At 46.7% G+C, this 18,122-nt stretch overlaps 1 protein-coding gene across 1 annotated transcript; it reads left to right on the top strand.

Annotated features, from left to right (window-relative positions):
* Positions 1-1,572, top strand: LOC136510790 (uncharacterized). The gene is made up of 5 exons (XM_066505129.1): positions 1-29; positions 429-622; positions 683-819; positions 1,051-1,207; positions 1,322-1,572. The coding sequence occupies exons 1-5, from the start codon at positions 1-3 to the stop codon at positions 1,570-1,572; spliced, it is 768 nt and encodes a 255-aa protein (XP_066361226.1).
* Positions 1,573-18,122: the final 16,550 nt, after the last annotated feature.

The raw sequence follows: 18,122 nt of genomic DNA, 5'->3' as shown, positions 1-18,122 counted from the left end.
ATGTCGACTTCGGAATCACGGACGGGAGGGTATGATCGTTTCATCTTCTCTCAGTTTGTTCCATATGTCCAGTCTTGCCGTTTTATAAGATGTCTTATGTCTGTTTCTGTCAAATATATGCTCTGCGTATGTGCTTTATTGTTACAGTCATGTTGCTTCATATGTAGCCTTATGCTTGTTGCAAATATGAGATGTACATCATACCAGTTTCTCTCTGTTATGATTTATGAATCAAGTTCACATGTTCTTGATTTTCATATGTTTCACATGATACATGATCTAGCATGTATTTTCACTATGGATATAATCAATATCATGATTTCAATGATTAATATTTCTTTATATGTCATCATCATGCTGTTAAATTATGAAATTAAAATGACATGGAAATTGTCTATTATTCTAACAATCCAAAAACCTAATTTTAGGCATTTTTCTGTCAGAGGTTTTGCTGCTGTATTAAAGCCTGATCCTTTTGATGGTAAAAACTTCTTGATCTGGAAAGCTAAGATGGAATTGTGGCTCGCTGCAATGTCATGTTATCATGTCTCTGAGGGCAAACCTGCTAACTTGCCTCCTGAGGATGAGGCTAAGTTTAAGGCTGATGACAACCTCTTTCGAGGTGCAGTGATTAGCGCACTTGATCCAAAATTCTAGAAAAGCTATATCATCCTTCCTACAGGAAAAGAGCTGTGGGATGCACTTGTGGGAAAGTTTGGAGTTACCGATGCTGGTAGCGAGCTGTACCTCATGGAGCAGTTGTATGACTACAAGATGATTGAGAACCGATCTGTAGTGGAACAGGCTCATGAGATTCAGGCACTAGCTAAGGAACTTGAGCTCTTTCCATGTGTCTTACCTGACAAGTTTGTGGCTGGCGGTATAATCGTCAAGTTACCACCTTCTTGGAAGGACTTTGCTACCTCACTCAAACATAAGAGACAGGAGTTCAATGTTGAAGAGCTCATTAGTACTCTTGATGTTGAGGAGAGAGCGAGAGCAAAAGACAATGGAAAGAGTGTTGAGACTTCTACTGCTAATGTGGTATAGAAGAAAAACTCTAGATTCCGCAAGTATAAAAAGAAGAAAAACCAGAACAAGCAAGAGAACACAACTAAGCCTGTTCAAACAGCACAGTTTAAAAAGAAGAACAACAACAAGAGAGATGGAGGCTGCTTTGTTTGTGGCAGTGAACAGCACTGGGCAAGTGAGTGTCCTGAGCGCAAGTTCAAGCAGGAAAAGAAATCAGCAAATGTTGTCACTACTGATACTGGAGAAGGAGCAACTGGGTATGGTAATTCTTTACCATTTGTTCTTTCAGTATGTAATTCACCTGAGTGGTGGATGGATAGTGGTGCAAATATTCATGTGTGTGCTGATGTTTCTCTATTTTCTTCCTACCAGGTCAAGAGGTCTGGCGCCTTGTTGATGGGAAATGGGTCGCGTGCTCATGTTCTTGGTGTTGGTACGGTCATTCTGAAGTTTACTTCGGGAAAGACGGTGCCATTGAAGAGCGTGCAGCATGTGCCCTCCATTAAGAAGAATCTTGTTAGTGCATCTATGCTATGTTGAGATGGCTACAAAATTGTTCTAGAGTCAAATAAATGTGTTGTGTCGAAACATGGTTCCTTTGTTGGTAAAGGATATGATTGCGGAGGCTTGTTCCGCTTATCACTGTATGATGTGTGTAATAAAATGATGAATTGTGTTAATATTTCTGATGAGTCGGATTTATGGCATTCACGTTTCTGTCATGCAAGTTTTGGCTGTCTTATGCGGTTAGCAAATCTAAATTTAATTCCTAAATTCAATTTGGTCAAAAAGTTTAAGTGCCATGTATGTGTTGAATCAAAACAACCCCGCAAGCCTCACAAGGCTGCTGAGGCGAGGAATTTAGCACCTCTAGAACTTGTCCATTCTGATTTGTGCGAAATGAATGGAATTTTGACTAAAGGCAGTAAAAGATACTTCCTCACGTTTATAGATGACTCCACCAGGTTTTGCTATGTGTATCTCTTAAAAACAAAAGATGAAGCGTTTAATTATTTTAAGACCTATAAGGCTGAAGTTGAGAACCAACTTGAGAGGAGAATAAAGCGGTTAAGGTCCGATCGAGGTGGAGAATATTTCTCTAATGTCTTCGATGAGTTTTGTGTGGAACATGGTATTGTTCATGAGAGGACACCGCCATTCTCACCACAATCCAATGGGATTGCTGAAAGGAAAAACCGCACTCTAACAGAGTTAGTGAATGCCATGTTGAGTACAGCGGGATTATCCAAGGAATGGTGGGGTGAGGCGATTTTGACAGCATGTCATGTCCTGAACAGAGTTCCAACAAAGAATAAAGAGATCACACCATTTGAGGAATGGGAAAAGAGAAGATTAAATCTCTCATATTTGCGCACTTGGGGTTGCTTGGCTAAAGTAAATGTGCCAATCAACAAAAAGCGTAAACTTGGGCCTAAAACTGTTGATTGTATTTTCCTTGGTTATGCATTTCACAGCATTGGTTATAGGTTCTTAATTATAAAATCTGAAGTTCCTGATATGTATGTTGATACAATCATGGAATCTAGAGACGCTACATTCTTTGAGAATGAATTTCCAATGAAGAATACACCTAGTGAAACAAGTCATGAGACTATAATTCCCCATGAACATGAACTGTCTATTCCAATAGATCATGCTGAAGAATCACATGTACACATCCCTGAGGAGGATGACACTATAGTCACTCGAAAGAGCAAGAGACAGAGGGTTGCAAAATCCTTTGGTGATGACTATTTAGTGTACCTTGTGGAAGACATACCAACCACCATTAGAGAGGCATATTCTTCTCCTGATGCTGACTTGTGGAAGGAAGCAGTAAGGAGTGAGATGGATTCTATTATGTCTAATGGAACTTGGGAGGTCGTTGACCATCCTTATGGGTGTCAACCTATAGGTTGCAAATGGATTTTCAAGAAAAAGCTTAGGCCTGATGGTATAATTGAGAGGTACAAGGCAAGGCTTGTGGCCAAAGGATATACTCAAAAAGAGGGTGAAGATTTCTTTGACACCTATTCACCAGTTGCTCGATTGACTACAATTCGCACCTTAATTGCCATGGCTGCCTCTTATGGTCTTATCATTCATCAGATGGATGTTAAGACAACTTTCCTGAATGGAGAGTTAGAAGAGGAGATCTATATGGATTAGCCAGAAGGGTTCATTGCGGATGGTCAAGAGAACAAGGTGTGCAGGTTGTTAAAAATCATTATATGGCCTAAAACAAGCACCTAAGCAATGGCATAAAAGGTTTGATAATACTTTAACATCTAATGGTTTCTCTATGAATGAAGCTGACACGTGTGTGTATTATCGATATGGTGGGGGTGAAGCTGTTATGCTGTGCCTATATGTTGATGACATCCTGATCTTTGGATCAAATCTCAATGTGATTAAGGAAGTAAAGAAACTTCTGTCGAGCAATTTTGAAATGAAAGATTTGGGAGAAGCTAATGTTATTTTAAACATCAAGCTTATTAGAGAAGGTGATGGTGGGGTAACTCTGTTACAGTCCCACTATGTGGAAAAGGTATTAAGTCGCTTCGGTTTTAGTGACTGTGATCCTGCTCCCATGCCTTATGATCCTAGCGTGCTATTGAGGAAAAATCAAAGAATAGCAAGGGATCAACTGACATACTCCCAGATCATTGGCTCACTCATGTACCTTGCGAGTGCGACAAGGCCTGACATCTCATATGCTGTGAGCAAGCTGAGCCGGTTTGTGTCAACCCCGGGAGATGATCACTAGCATACTCTTGAGAGAGTGTTGCGTTATCTGAAAGGTACTATGACTTATGGTATTCATTATACTAGACATCCAAAAGTGCTGGAAGGCTATTGTGATGCCAACTGGATTTCTGATGCTGATGAGCTATATGCCACGAGCGGATATGTGTTTCTGCTTGCAGGTGGCGCTGTTTCCTAGAAGTCTTGCAAGCAGACTATCTTAACGAAGTTTACAATGGAAGCAGAACTCGTTGCATTGGACACTGCTAGAGCTAAGGCCGAGTGGCTTCGTGATTTCCTGTTGGATTTACCGGTAGTTGAAAAACCGATACCGGCTATTTCAATGAACTATGACAACCAGACTGTGATCACAAAGGTCAACAGTTCCAGGAATAACATGAAGTCCACAAGGCATGTTAAAAGAAGATTAAAGATTGTCAGAAAGTTGAAAACCTCCGGAGTTATAACGTTGGACTATGTTCACACGTCGAATAATCTGGCAGATCAATTCACTAAGGGACTATCACGAAATGTGATAGAAAGTGCATCGAGAGAGATGGGTATGAGACCCACGTGAAAGTCTACTGTAGTGGTAACCTGCTCTATGTGATCGGAGATCCCGTGAAGTAGAGTGGTGAAACAAGCTATAAGTAGATTGAGAGGAAAGTTCCCTATGAACCTATCTCTGATGCATATCTTTCTTTCTGTAAGGTAGGATGGTGTTTACCTTAATGTATTTCGAGAGTCTTATAAAGATGAGATGTTGTCCTACAGAACATCTTTTGAGAAATACACCTATATGAGTCAGACTGCTAGTCACAGTCTATGGGACCTGGGTTATCCCTAAACACTCATGAAAGGCATAGAAGTGTGACTTATATGCTTCAAACAGCGGGGGATGCTTGTTGCAACCTAGTACCAGCAAAGGATTTGAGGGAATCTCACCTCACACAAAACTGTCAATTCAAGGCATAGTCCATTGTTCAGTTGTGACTGAGTGAAACTCTTGTTCTAGGTGGATGTTCAACTTAACAGTCTCCATCGAAACACTGTTATATCAAAGAATTGTGATTCTGGAATTATACAGTTACAAACCCTAGAGTTTGGTGGGGATTGTTGAATTTATTATGGGCTAGGCCCATTTATATATTCAATAAATCAATAACTCTATGGCTTGTAATTGTGGGTATTATTATTTATACCGGATTAGAAGTTAAAAGGACGTTAACTCAACTTAAATGATTGGAATGAATCCGTCTAATTTGAGAAGTTGAGAAACGGACAAGGGCGTGCCACACGCGCGCGCGCGCGCCGCCGCCGCCACCGGTTGGGCCGGGCTCGGGCTCGGGCCGGGCCGGGGCATGGCGTGGCGTGGCGAGGCAGGCGGGTGGGCAGGCGGGCGGGCGTGGTGTGGTGTGTTAATTAATTTTTAGCACCCACTAACTCGACCTGACGCTTGATCTCCCTGAGTCTCTCGATCTTCCCGGCGCATGCCTCCGAGGCTTCTCGGCTTCCCTTGCGATTCTTCCAACTCCAGATAAAAGAGAGATCATATTCCAGAAACAGAGTTCAGTTGCTCGATAGCTTTCCTCATCTCGTAACTCTGCGCGCATGGAGGAGCGAGAGGGCAGGTGCCTCCGAAGCCCTTGTCGTTCGGGACCTTGCACGGGGGATCGGCAATTAGGTTTTTGGGGAGTGTCTACGCGACTGCCCAAGAGTCTCCGTCTCCGTACGTCGTCTTCTTCCTAATCACCGGCGTCTTCTTCCTCGAGGAAACATTTTCTTCTTCTCCTACAGCATGTCGACTTTGGAATCACGGACGGGAGGGTATGATCATTTCATCTTCTCTCAGTTTGTTCCATATGTCCAGTCTTGCCGTTTTATAAGATGTCTTATGTCTGTTTCTGTCAAATATATGCTCTGCGTATGTGCTTTATTGTTACAGTCATGTTGCTTCATATGTAGCCTTATGCTTGTTGCAAATATGAGATGTACATCATGCCAGTTTCTCTCTGTTATGATTTATGAATCAAGTTCACATGTTCTTGATTTTCATATGTTTCACATGATACATAATCTAGCATGTATTTTCACCATGGATATAATCGATATCATGATTTCAATGATTAATATTTCTTTATATGTCATCATCATGCTGTTAAATTATGGAATTAAAATGACATGGAAATTGCCTATTATTCTAACATGAATAGGATTTTCAGAAAAGGAAAGGGCGAAAGGCAGTTCGTTAGTGTGGCCTACCGTGATGGTGACCATGAAAGTGGCTTCCTAACCATGGGACAACAAGCCGCGTTACATGGAAACTTGAACTCTCCCTCTGTGTCCTCTCGCAAGTCGCGATGGGAGCTGACAAGTGGTAATGCCATTTGGCTTTCCATCCATCTAGTAAACGTATTTACTACTAGTATTCAGCCAAAAATTTGCTAGGTATACCATAGATTTACTCCCTCCGTCCTAGTATACATGTTGTTTTAGGAGTTGTCGCAAAGACTAAGGATGATGGTAAAAGACCTCCCTGTTCGAATGGTACGGTTCTGGAGGAATTTGGATGGTTTGGAGGAATTCTGGAGGAATTTGTGAGAGAAAAACACTGTTTCGGATGAAAAAAAGCGGATCAAGCCAGGTTTAAGGACACACGAACAGGGCCCTCAAGCAATCATAAAACTATTGTTTATTGAGATGACATGCTCATTAATGAGCTCCTTGGTACTCCTTCCCACTCACAAGTATTTTTGTATAAACAAATGATCCAGTACACAACTTTTCACGTTTCCACGTGCACTACCCACTCGGAACTAAATTTTTCATGAACGGCATAAGATACAGCGCGCCAAAAACGCTGGCTCATACACTTGCCAAAACAAAAAATTCAAACAAACAGCTCCAGGCGCTATTTTTTCTAATCCAGGGGTCCATAAAGGCTAACAACCACAGCTTTGACATCATCACTTGAACCATTCCTCATCCATGGCCATACCAGACTTGAACGCACCACTAGAGGGAGAAGAGAAGTTGCCTGATCTCAACAACAAACCTGCTCAAGAAGATGATGATCCCTTACAAGATGTAGTGGCTGCAGGTGAAGGTGGGGACCAGAAGCTTTACCTTGCGTCTTTCACCAAGCGCAGGATGCCGAAGTCCATGGAGACCAGTACAGGACATCACTTTGGCCTCAATCTTCATGAAACTAATGAATAAGTATTTCGTCAAGGTAAGCACACAGTATGTATTCACAAGATTATTGTATTGGTTCTATTTCTCTATCTACTTTCTCCTAAGATATGTGTGCTGTTTTCATTGTCTCCAAAAAACAGTGCCATAGTTCTAAATCTCTATCTCTCCTCTCCTAAAATTATTTTGTGCTGCTTTCATTTTTGCCCTAAAATTCTGATTGCTGAATCAAGTAACAGATGCCATTTTTTCCTGATTGAAGTACCATGCAACATTTTAAAGTATTTATGTATCTCACTTAAAACTCTTGTGTAGCATATCATAATTGTTGTCATCCCTATGATTCCAATGACCATCATCAGTATGGAGAACAAGAAAGCCTGCTAAAAGGTGATTACTTCATTTAATACAAAGGCTTGTTACAAACTAAATTTCTATATGAAAAGATTTCTAAATTTAAACTGTTCAGTTATATTTTTATCCAGGTGAATATAGGCCATTTGATTTAAATGGTCATCAACATGTAGGAGAACTTGCCCATCCATTTGATCTAAATGATCATTATCATGAACAACAACAACAAAACCTGCATCCAGGTGAGTAACTTTATCAGGAACCATGCATCAAAAGCTTTTTCTGTATGCATTGACAATATAGAAGAAACATACATTTTTCTACAGACGGTGGCATAGCCTTGCATGATGCACAAGATGCCTTGGAGGATCTCATAGAGGAGTTTGGCATATACTCCAATGTTGTTGATGTTGCTTTTGATGGAGAGGAGTTGTCGGACTTAGATGGTGGATAGGATCAGCAAACACATGGTGAGGAAGAGGATGATTGAGCACATGATGATGAAGAGGATGAGCAACCACATAACGATGAAGAGGATGATCAACCACATTGTAAGGAAAATGGACCCTAGGCCCATTTACTTTGGATTTTGGTGATTGATGATCAACACAATTAAATTGGACTAATGAATTTACAAGTAATTGTTTTGTAGTTAAATAGGGTGCAAGACGTGACTTGGAAGAAGGCGACATGATAATCCCACGATCAACACCATAAGCAAGACCCTAGAAGCATAAGAGAAGACTAAAGATATTAAGCATAGTCCAAGCACGAAGATGGGAACCAAGCCGAACGCAAGATCGCGAAGAAACGAGCTTCACAGAGGTGACCGGACGCGACCCTTATAGTGACCGGACGCGTCCGATAAAGATGCTTGGCAACAGCAGGCGTTAGCAGCAGCGACCGGACGCTGAGGACTAAAAGTGACCAGACACGATGATGGCACTGTTCGGGCAACACATTCAGCACTGACCGGACGCAGGAACTGCAGCGTCCGATCGAGTCTAGAGAGGTTCCAGAGCGATGACAGCTCGACCGGACGCGTCTGATCAACAGTGACCGAATTCGGCAGTGCGTCCGATCAACGCGCGCGCTCCAACGATCAGGATGACCGGACACGTCCGGTCAAGACGACAGCAGCGTCCGGTCAGTAGTAGAAGGTGGGTTTCGCCCCCCAACGGCTACTTTCTCAGTGGGGCTTATAAATAGACCCCCCAACTGGCCATTTGAGATGTGGAGACCTGAGAAAACATACCAAGGGTGTTGATACACCATTTTAGTGATCTTCACTTGCATAGTGCTTAGTGATTCATTAGGTGATTAGCGTAGGTGCTTTGCGAAGTGCTTAGGTTGATTGGACCACCGCTTATGCGCTTGCTCTAGGTTTAGGCCTAGTGTTTAGTGAGGTTTGCACACCTTTTATCACTCGGTGCTTGCACGCACCATTGTTGTACATTGGAGGGGCTTGTAGTCTTGCGAGATCACACCACCCGCGTTTGTGGTGTGGCCGCCACCATGTACCGAAGGGAACAAGGCCCGCGGCGGTTCGGCCATAAGCTTGATAGTGAAGAAGGCGGGGAGCATCCAGGAGAGGCTTGCCTAAAGGCACGTTGGAGACCCACTTTTGCGTGGGGAAGGCCCGATGCTATCCACGGAGTTACCCGACCGGGAGCTTGGCCCTTGCGAGGGATTCCTTGCGAGGGGCTCCAACGAGGACTAGGGGGAAGCTTGCACGCTTCTCGATACCTCGGTAAAAATACCGGAGTCATCGACATGAGTTTGCATATCTCTACCTTACTCTTTAGCTTCCGTATTTATATTGCAATCTTGGTGTGTGATTTACTTTCCTAGCTTAGTGATAGGCTAGTTGATAGGTTTGGAACCTAGGTTGCATAACTCCTTTTGCGGTAGAGATAGCAACATACTAGCAAAACCATAGTTGCATATTTAGATAGTTTATATTTTGCATAGGTTTTGCTAAGGGTAGAAAATAAGGGCATAGTTTAGAGTTAGAGTTTTAAGTTGCCTAATTCAGCCCCCCCCTCTTAGGCGTTATGGTCCCTTTCAAGTGGCATCAGAGCCGGTTGGCTCAATTTGGACCTTTGGCTTCACCGCCGTTGAGCCGACGCTATTTAGAGTGGTTGGGATGGATAGCTCTAGGCTTCCGCACTTAGATGGCACTAACTTCCCCTACTATAAAGCTATAATGGCTTGTCACCTTGAGGTAGTAGATTTGGATGTTTAGAGAGTCACTCGTGACGGGATGAAACCCATTAAACCCGATAAACCCACAAAGAGTGAAGAAAAAGAATTTCATTTCAATGCTAGAGCTAAAAATTGCTTATTTGAATATTTTAGCATGGATGTGTTTAACCAAGTGTTCACTTTAAATACGACACATGAAATTTGGTTAAAACTCCAAGAGCTCCATGACGGCACAACTAATGTCCGTGAGCAAAAACGTTGTCTAGCTAAACAAAATTATGATTCCTTTAAAATGAATGATGATGAGCTTGTTCGTGATATGTATTCTCGTTTGAATCTAATTATCAATGAGCTCCATTCAATAGGATTAACAAAGATAGATGATGCGGACATCATGAGGAAGATCATCTTCATGCTACCATAAAAGAAATATGCAAGCATCATCACCATCCTTCACAACATGGAGGACTTGAGCACCATGACCCCGACCATAGTCATTGGCAAGATAGTGGCATTTAAAATGTCATGCAAGATGGGTCAAGAAGAAGCTTCTTCATCAAGCAAAGGAAAAGCTCTCACATGTAGTGAGAAAAAAAAGATGAAGGGCAAGCAAGTTGAGACAAGCTCAAGCTCAAGCTCCTCAAGTGAAGATGAAGAAGAAGATGAGGATGATGATGACGGATAATCAAGTGATGATGATCAATCTTCCTCCTCCACCTTCAACCTTGATGAAGAATCTATCAAACTTATCAACAAGGTGGAGAAGATGATAAAAAAACTCAATATCAAGGGTGTGCCCATCCAAATTTATGATTTCATCTTCACCAATCAAAGAAATGAGCAAAGAAAGAAACGATGCTATGGATGCGGCGAGTTGGGGCACTTTGTGGAAGTTTGTCCAAACAAGGCCACACCTAAGACAAAGAAGAAGGCATGCAAGGACAAAGCTCTCACATTAATAAGGTCATGGGATGATTCTTCAAGTGAAGAAGAAGACCACCACAAGAGGCGCGGGCACAAGCACTCATCATCAAGCACCTCATGTGTGTGCCTTATGGCATGAGGTAACAAAAAGCCTATCCCTAGTGATAGTGACAATGATAGTGATAGTGATGATAAGCTACCTTTTTATGATAAAATTATGCAACAAAATCTTAACTTTGCTAAAGTTTGCACTAGTCAACAAAAGAAGCTTAAAAAATAAAAGAAAAACTAGATAGCTCACAACAAGCTTATGCTTACTTGAACAATATGAAACTTTTGCCAATCTTAATATGGAGCTATCTACTAAAATTGAGCAACTTGAGACTAGTGCAAACACAAATGCATGCACAATCGATGATGAGCAACTTGTAAAGAAAAATTAAAAATTAAAAAAAGTTAGCTAGCTCACAAGATGCTTATAAAAGTTTGCTTGCTAAAATGGAAACCATGTGCAAACATTGTGATAAGCTAACTATTAAAGTTGCTAATCTTGAAGCCATCGGTACAACCCCCACCGAGGCACCTAAAAAGAAAGGTTCAATCTTTGACATGCCTAAAAAGGATACATCTACTTCTTGTAATAATTTATGTTTAGACTCACCCTTGTGCAACCAAGTTTGTGTTGAGAAAGTTGTTGTAGAAACATGCACACAAGAGGTCACAATGGAGAATGAGCAACTCAAGCAAGAAGTGGCTCGCCTCACCAAGGACTTGACTCAAGTGAAAGGCAAGACGGAGCAAGCCCAACTTCATCAAGATAACACCATCAAGGGAGTAAAGAAGCTTGATGAAGGACAAACTGTGGTTTGCTACGTATGCCACAAGGAAGGCCACAAGTCCTATGAGTGCAAGGTGAAGAATGGGGGAGGAGCTAAGAAAAAAGAGAAAAACAAAAAGGAAACAAGCAAGCTCTCCAACACCTACACCAACAAGGTGGATAAAAAGGCCTTCACACCTTATCTCTTGAAGAAGAAGAAAAATGACAAGGTGGTGGCCATCAAGGTGAACAAGAAAGCTAACAATGGGGCCAAACGCATTTGGGTGCCAAAGGAGATCATTTTCAACATGAAGAGCACCAAGAAGGTTTGGATCCCAAAAGGGAAGTGAGAAGTCCGATAGACTTTGGGAAATTTGGAGACTTGGCAAAGTATGGGTGCATTTCATGGGGTGCATCATTATGGACAAGGTAATTGCCAAGTGGGTTAGTGAATACTATGGACCCAAATTCCCCTTCTCATGTTAGGTAACTAGATTTAATTTCTTGTAATATCAATTAGCATCTCGTTCCTTTTCATGCCTAGGTTTGCATTTGCATGCTTAAATCTTTTATCATGCATACACTAGGTATATCTTATGGTAGGTGACGGTGTAGAAAATGACCAACACATAAATACTTGTAGTTTTGCCGTACGTTGTGATCAGATGTGGCCTAGCATTCAATAACATAGGGTTCATACTGGTTCAGGCAACGTGCCCTATGTCCAGTTTGAGTCGGTTAGTGACTTTATTCCTGATCCCAGGTGCTCAAAGTTTGCTGTGGGGTTACAAACAGAAGGGAGAAAGATGGGGGGTACAAGAGGTCTGGTCGAACTCTGGTTTGAAGGGCTGAGAGTGACAGGTGCTCCGCTATGTGTTAAGTGTTCGAACATTAGTTGTTCATTGAGATCCTTGGTCGTTCGATTGTGTGTGTTATTCAAGTTTTTATGGACTGATTCTCCTCTTTGGGAGAGAGCGCACCCCCTTTTATAGATGAAGGGGATGGCCTTACAAGTGAGAGAGAGAGTGTGTGTGTGTACGTATGCTAAGCCTCGTTGCCCACTGCCATCGGGTACAAGATGATTGTAGGTTCCCATAACACTATTAATGTTAGATGCATGTGGGAGGTTGTGTCTTCTTCTTCTGGTATGGCAGACGTCGGTGCCTACCATACTATTGATGCCTAGAGGCATGTAAGGGGTTTTACCATGCTCATCTGGTTTGGGAGTTTGTGGGCGCCCACAACACTGTAGGGCAAATGTCGGTGCCCACAACATTGCTTGGGTTCTGACATGCCTAGAAGGTTGCAGGGCACTCTTCTAACATGTCCTATTGGTACTATCCTATAGGTGTATAGGGTACGGTCCTCGGTGTTGCAGTTGACTTGAGTGCCCTATCTTACTTGCTCCATCCGTTTCCTGGTTCTCACCGAGCGGGCATCCCTGGTCGGTTGGTCCTAGTTGGCTCCGACTACGCCAGTCAGTGAAGAGCTGTAAGCAGGAGTTCGGTGTGTCCCTGGTCGGAGATGTGGGTCGGAGTTTGGAAGCGGTGTTTGGCCAGGCCTTCCGGTCAGAGAGGTGGGCCGGAGTCGGAAGTGAGCGTTGTTCCTCCTTGGCCAGGCCTTCTGGTCGGAGAGGTGGGCCAGAGTCAGAAGCAAGCGCTGTTCCTCCTTAGCGAGGCCTTTCGGTCAGAGATTGGATCGCCCTTCTGGCCTATCGTTTAGGTGTTTGGGCTAGCCTAGGAGTTTGCGCATCGTTCGCAATGTCATCTGCTGGGCCAAGCTTTTGCTGGGAAGCCGGTCCATGAGGGACCCCAGGTTTATGAACCCAACAGGAGCCCCTGAGCTCCCGGGCGATTCGGGTAGAATCATTGGGGGGATTTTTGTCTTGACGATGGGTGCACGTGAGCGCACCCGCGGGTGTAGCCCCCAAGCCCCTGGGTGATTTGAATAGAATCGTCTAGGGGGTTTTAGTGTTGCCAGCGGGGGAAGTTTTGTTTCGTCAGCCGGTGCGCATGAGCGTACCCGTGGGTGTAGCCCCCGAGCCCCTAGGCGATTCGGGCAGAATCGCCTAGGGGTTTTATCAGCGGGCGTGAGTGTGTGCACTTTGGTGGACGTGCCTCCCTTTTCTAGTTTTTGGCCCATTGTTTCCAGGAGCATGGTCCCAGGAGTTTGGTTGTGGCCGAGGGACTAGGCAAGACGAAGTTTCATCTATCGGGGCGTCGGGCGTGCCGAGGGTTCGGGCATATCAGAGTCGTGGATCTAGAGATCTAGCGAGTCAGAGTCGCTAACCAAGACATCGGGTGTGCCAAGGGTTTGGGCGAATCAGAGTTGCGGATCTAGGGATCAGGCGAGTCAGAGTTGCTAACCAAGGCGTTGGGCGTGCCAAGGGATTAGATGAGACGGACTCACGGATCTAGGCATCGGGCGCGCTGGGGGATCGAGCGAGTTAGAGTCACAGATCTAGGTGTAGTCGAGGCGTTTGGGTGTCTTGTGCCCCTAAGCCCCATTAGGCTTGGTAGGGGTCGGTCGAGCCCCTGAGCCCCATTGGGCGTTACCCTGTCCGTGATTTCTCACAATCGGAGGGGCTGAGCTAACGTCGCTTGCCTTGATGGCTTGAGTGACGCGCTCGGTGAGCTCGCTAATGGGCATGATTGAGTGAGGTCTAGGTCTGTCGTTCATGATGGGGTCGACATAGCCCTCATGTGGCACTCCACTGCTCCTTAACCCGCAATCCGGTAGATGCCTAAGTCATTTCGGAGACCGACCCAGGTGGTCCGCTGGCCTCCCCTCAATGGAGATTCTATGGGTTTGGCTCGAGGTTAGGATCGAATGAAAAGGTTGAGATGACCCTATCTGCTTTGGGGCAGATTGGGCGAGGGTCGCTCGGGGCTCATCTGCATTTTCTCCCCTGGCTCTGTTTGACGCGAGGTGGCCTTGAGCCCTTCGTGGGCCGGCCTTCGAACCCCGGCCGATCGTTGCTCATGTTGAATGAGGCAACTGCCACTTCATGACCCAACACGAAGCATTGTGATGCATTGAACTGCATATGCGATGCTTTTGGATGTATGGAATGAATGAATGTGTGCATGGATGAATGAATGTTCATATAAAGAAATAGTGGGGTTTGGTAATGTTACCTTGATGACTCGAGTGATGGGGTTTTAGGAGCTCCTATCGAATATGTTCGACCAAGATCCACGCTCATCGTTTGTGACAGAGTTGGCACGGCCCACATCGAGCGTCCCTCTGCTCCTTACCTATTTCTTGGTGTTCGCCTGAGCCGTCCGATTGACTCAAGAAGCTCGTTGGTCTCTCCTGGCGGAGATCCCATTGTTGGTCCTTTCCAAGTCTCACCTAGGAAGGCGGAGGGCCACCTACATAGTTGCACCTTGTTTCTTGCACGCCTGGCATGCGGTAGTGGTGGGCCATACCTAGGCCACGTCCTGTATGACCAGCCGCCATTCTATCGGGCAAGGTGTGTCCCATCGGTCAGGGTGCGTCCCATCGTATCCCATCCGCATTGAATGGGGGAAAGGAGAGGGTTTTTTGCCCCCGTCGTTTCACCTTTCCCAACTGCTGTGCCTCTTTCTTTAAGTAGGGGAAGGGAGAGGGCTTTCGTTCCATTCCTTCGCCTATTCCTCTCTACCGCCTCTTCTCCTTCTTCCTTCTGGCCAAGAGCATTTGAGTGCCGTGGCGGTTCCTAGGAGAGAAGAGGGGAGAGCGAGGGAGTGGAGAAAACTCATAGATCCATTCATGAACCCAGAGCGCAATGTCGAGCTAGAGGTCATCCATCATGAGGGATTCGGTGTAGGCTACCTTAGCCAAGAAGGGGTTTCTACCACCGAAGGAGGTGGCGCACTAGAGGGCTCCTATGGGGGAGGATTTCCCGCAACCTCGGGCTGGCGAGGTTGTTTCCTCCTTGCCTTTCATGACTGCGGGTTAGGATACCCCGCACACTGGTTCCTGCATGGGCTCCTCAATGAGTGGGGCCTAGAGCTGCAGCACCTCAATCCGACTGGGGTGCTGCATATCGCTGGCTTTGTTACCGTGTGCGAGGCCTTCCTTGGGATGGAGCCGCACGTGGACTTCTTCCGGTGGATGTTCTCTAGGTGAGCTTTGTCAAAGGGGAAGCCACTCATGATTGCACCGGTGGGGGCTTCGCGCTATAGAAGAAACCAAGCGTGTCGGGCTCGTACCCTGCGTACACCCCCTGTGATTCCAATCGGGGGTGGCACAGGGAATGGTTCTACATTAGGAACTCGGCGGAGGGGCCATTCCTACGTTTTACCGATAGGAGGCCGGAGAGGTAGGAGAGCTAGTCGTGGGCCCTGCCAGCCGGTAGAAGAAGAAGGTGGAGATTATTGAGGTGGAGCTCCAGAAGCTCGTGCGACATGGCCTTGACAGGGTGTGGGTGTTCCACACCTTCCACCATCGGGTCACTCCGCTGGTGGAGAGGACGTGACCGATGTGGATGTACGGCGGCCCGATGGACTCCGACCATGCATCGCCGGAGGAGCTAGCGAATGACGAGGTATGGAGTCATCTTGACAGGGTGCTGCAACTAAGGCCTAGAGAGACCTTTGATGGAAAGCCCAGAGCTCTCAACACTGCGAAGCAGTCCAATCTGGTATGCTCCCCTCTCTTTATTTCTGTGTTCTTTTCCCCTTTTGCTCTCCCATATCCTGACTTTGAGTTGTCTGTTCCATATGGACTTGGAGTTTACAAGTCCTGGCCGCACCTTTCAAATGGGCCAGAGGGCGCGGCTCAACAAGCCACCCTGAAGGAGGTGGCGGTCGAGAGGAAGAAGAAGAAAGCCAAGGAGGCTCGGTGGAAGCATGAGAAGGAGATGGAGATTGCCCGACGTGTGTGGGCTGGGGAAAATAGGAGCAACATTGAGTCAGAGTTTGGGTCAGAGGACCCCATAGAGGTGGGCGATGACATGATCTTCTTTGAGGAGGAGGAAGGCCGGGAGGTCATTGCGACCTCGGCAGAGCGTCGCGATCCTATGGCTGCATCTGCTGGCGGTGAGCGGGAGTTGGAGAGGCGTGGCGACGTTCCCATACCGAGGAAGCACGCTGCGAGCTCAGACACTGTTGGTGAACAAGAGGCAAAGCGGACATAGTCACCGTGCCCTTCGGAGGCGTCGCCGGCCACGTCCCCACCTATTGTGGGCGCAACGGGACAGGTCAGGTAGTCGGAGGAGTGGGCTCGCACCCACGTGTTGTCGGGGTCAGCGCCAGTGCGCGACCCATAATGGGAGTATGCCTCGCCAGCTGCTCTGGTCAGCGTGCCCCAAGCCGAAGGTCATGGTGATTCACGGGCTGAGCAGGAGCCGGTTGGGTCGACTCCCCCTCCCGGTTGAAGTGAGGGGGCATGGGTCTTGGCCTAGGAGCGGTCCTCGCCCGATAGGCCCATTGACATTAGGTCAGGGCTTTAGAGCCCTACCGCTTACATCCTAGTATGCCTTTCTTTGTTTCTTTTCGATCTTGTTGTTTTGAGTTTTCTGGAGTGCGACTGACCTGTATTTTTTTTACAGCGACAAGATGCTGATAGGGCTGAGCATCGCCCCAACTCCCATGTGAGAGGATTGGAGGCCCACCTTGAAGTGCGCCATGGTGAGCGGCGGGGAGAGCAGGGTGGTGGCAGCGAGTCCTTCCCTTCTAGGGGTGGCACCCCTCGGGTCGGTCGCTAGTACGGCGGCAGCGGTGGCGACGGTGTTGGTGGCGATCCCAGTGGTGACGACGGAGGCTGCGTCGGAGGTAACCCTTGTGGCCCCGCCTCCACCAGCTACGACAGAAGAGGAGAGGGAGACTGGGCTTCCTGCTTCGCCGAGCGGAGGGCCACACGGCTCACCCTCCCGGTCGGAGCTAGAGGTGCTAGGGGGAGATGCGGCTAGGCTAGAGCTAGAACGCCTACCGGTGGACCATGAATTCGAGGTGTTGGAGATCCCTTCTAACGGTGAAGCAGGTGATGAGGTGGAGTCACCGGCTCCATTGCAGGAGCTGGCGGTGGTCGGATCGTCAGCTGGGCCTTCTAGTAGGCTAGGGGCCACCGACCTGGTGTGGCCCTACCCCAAAGATCCGAGTAAGGTTTGGTTCATCCTTCGAGACATGCTTGGAGGGAGAGGATTCGCCAAGGAGTCTGATTTCGCCCAACTGTCGGTGAAGCATGAGGAGGCCCAAGAGCTGGTTATGTCCATCCAGTGGGCGGTCATGGTCGACCTGCCCCACATCGTAGAGGTGAGTTTTCTGCGTTCATCCTTGACCCTTTGGTCTTTCGTCGGTTGCCTCAGCATCATTGTTTCTCGTTTTTGTAGGGTCTAGAGGAGATGTCGAGCCACAAGTCCAGTTTCCTCTAAATGGAGCATGCCTAGGTCGCCGAGGTCGAGCGCGAGCTAGAGTCCACCCGCCATGAGTCCCAAGACCGGGTGGTGGAGGTGACCGGGGCACGGGCGGTGGAGCTGCTCGCGGCGGAGCGGGCGACCACCGCGCTTCACCACTAAGCGAGGGCTTGAGGCAGCAAAAGTCCGCTAGGCGGAGACCGAGGCGGTGCTATAGAAGTCCCTACCAGAGAACGAGGTGGTGCTCCAGAGTACCCTAGAGACCCTAGAGGCAGAGCGGAAGGCCCTAGAGTTGGAGCAGAAGGCTCGGTTGTTGGTCGACCAGGAAGTGCTTGCGCTCCGGGGCCGGGTTCTTGGGACTGAGGAGTTGAACTCCCAGTTGCCTGAGTAGGTGACTCGGTAGGAGGAGGGACTCTCCATCCTTGAGAACACCCACCTCGGTACATACCCTTTCTGCTTTTGGTGTCTTGGTTTTTTTTCTTTAGCCTGCTTCTGAGCTTGTCGTCCTTCTTC

The sequence above is a fragment of the Miscanthus floridulus genome, chromosome 16 (assembly GCF_019320115.1).
Source record: "Miscanthus floridulus cultivar M001 chromosome 16, ASM1932011v1, whole genome shotgun sequence".
NCBI lineage: Eukaryota > Viridiplantae > Streptophyta > Magnoliopsida > Poales > Poaceae > Miscanthus > Miscanthus floridulus.
The sequence above is the reverse complement of the archived record's forward strand: the minus strand, read 5'-3'. Positions and strand labels throughout refer to the sequence as shown.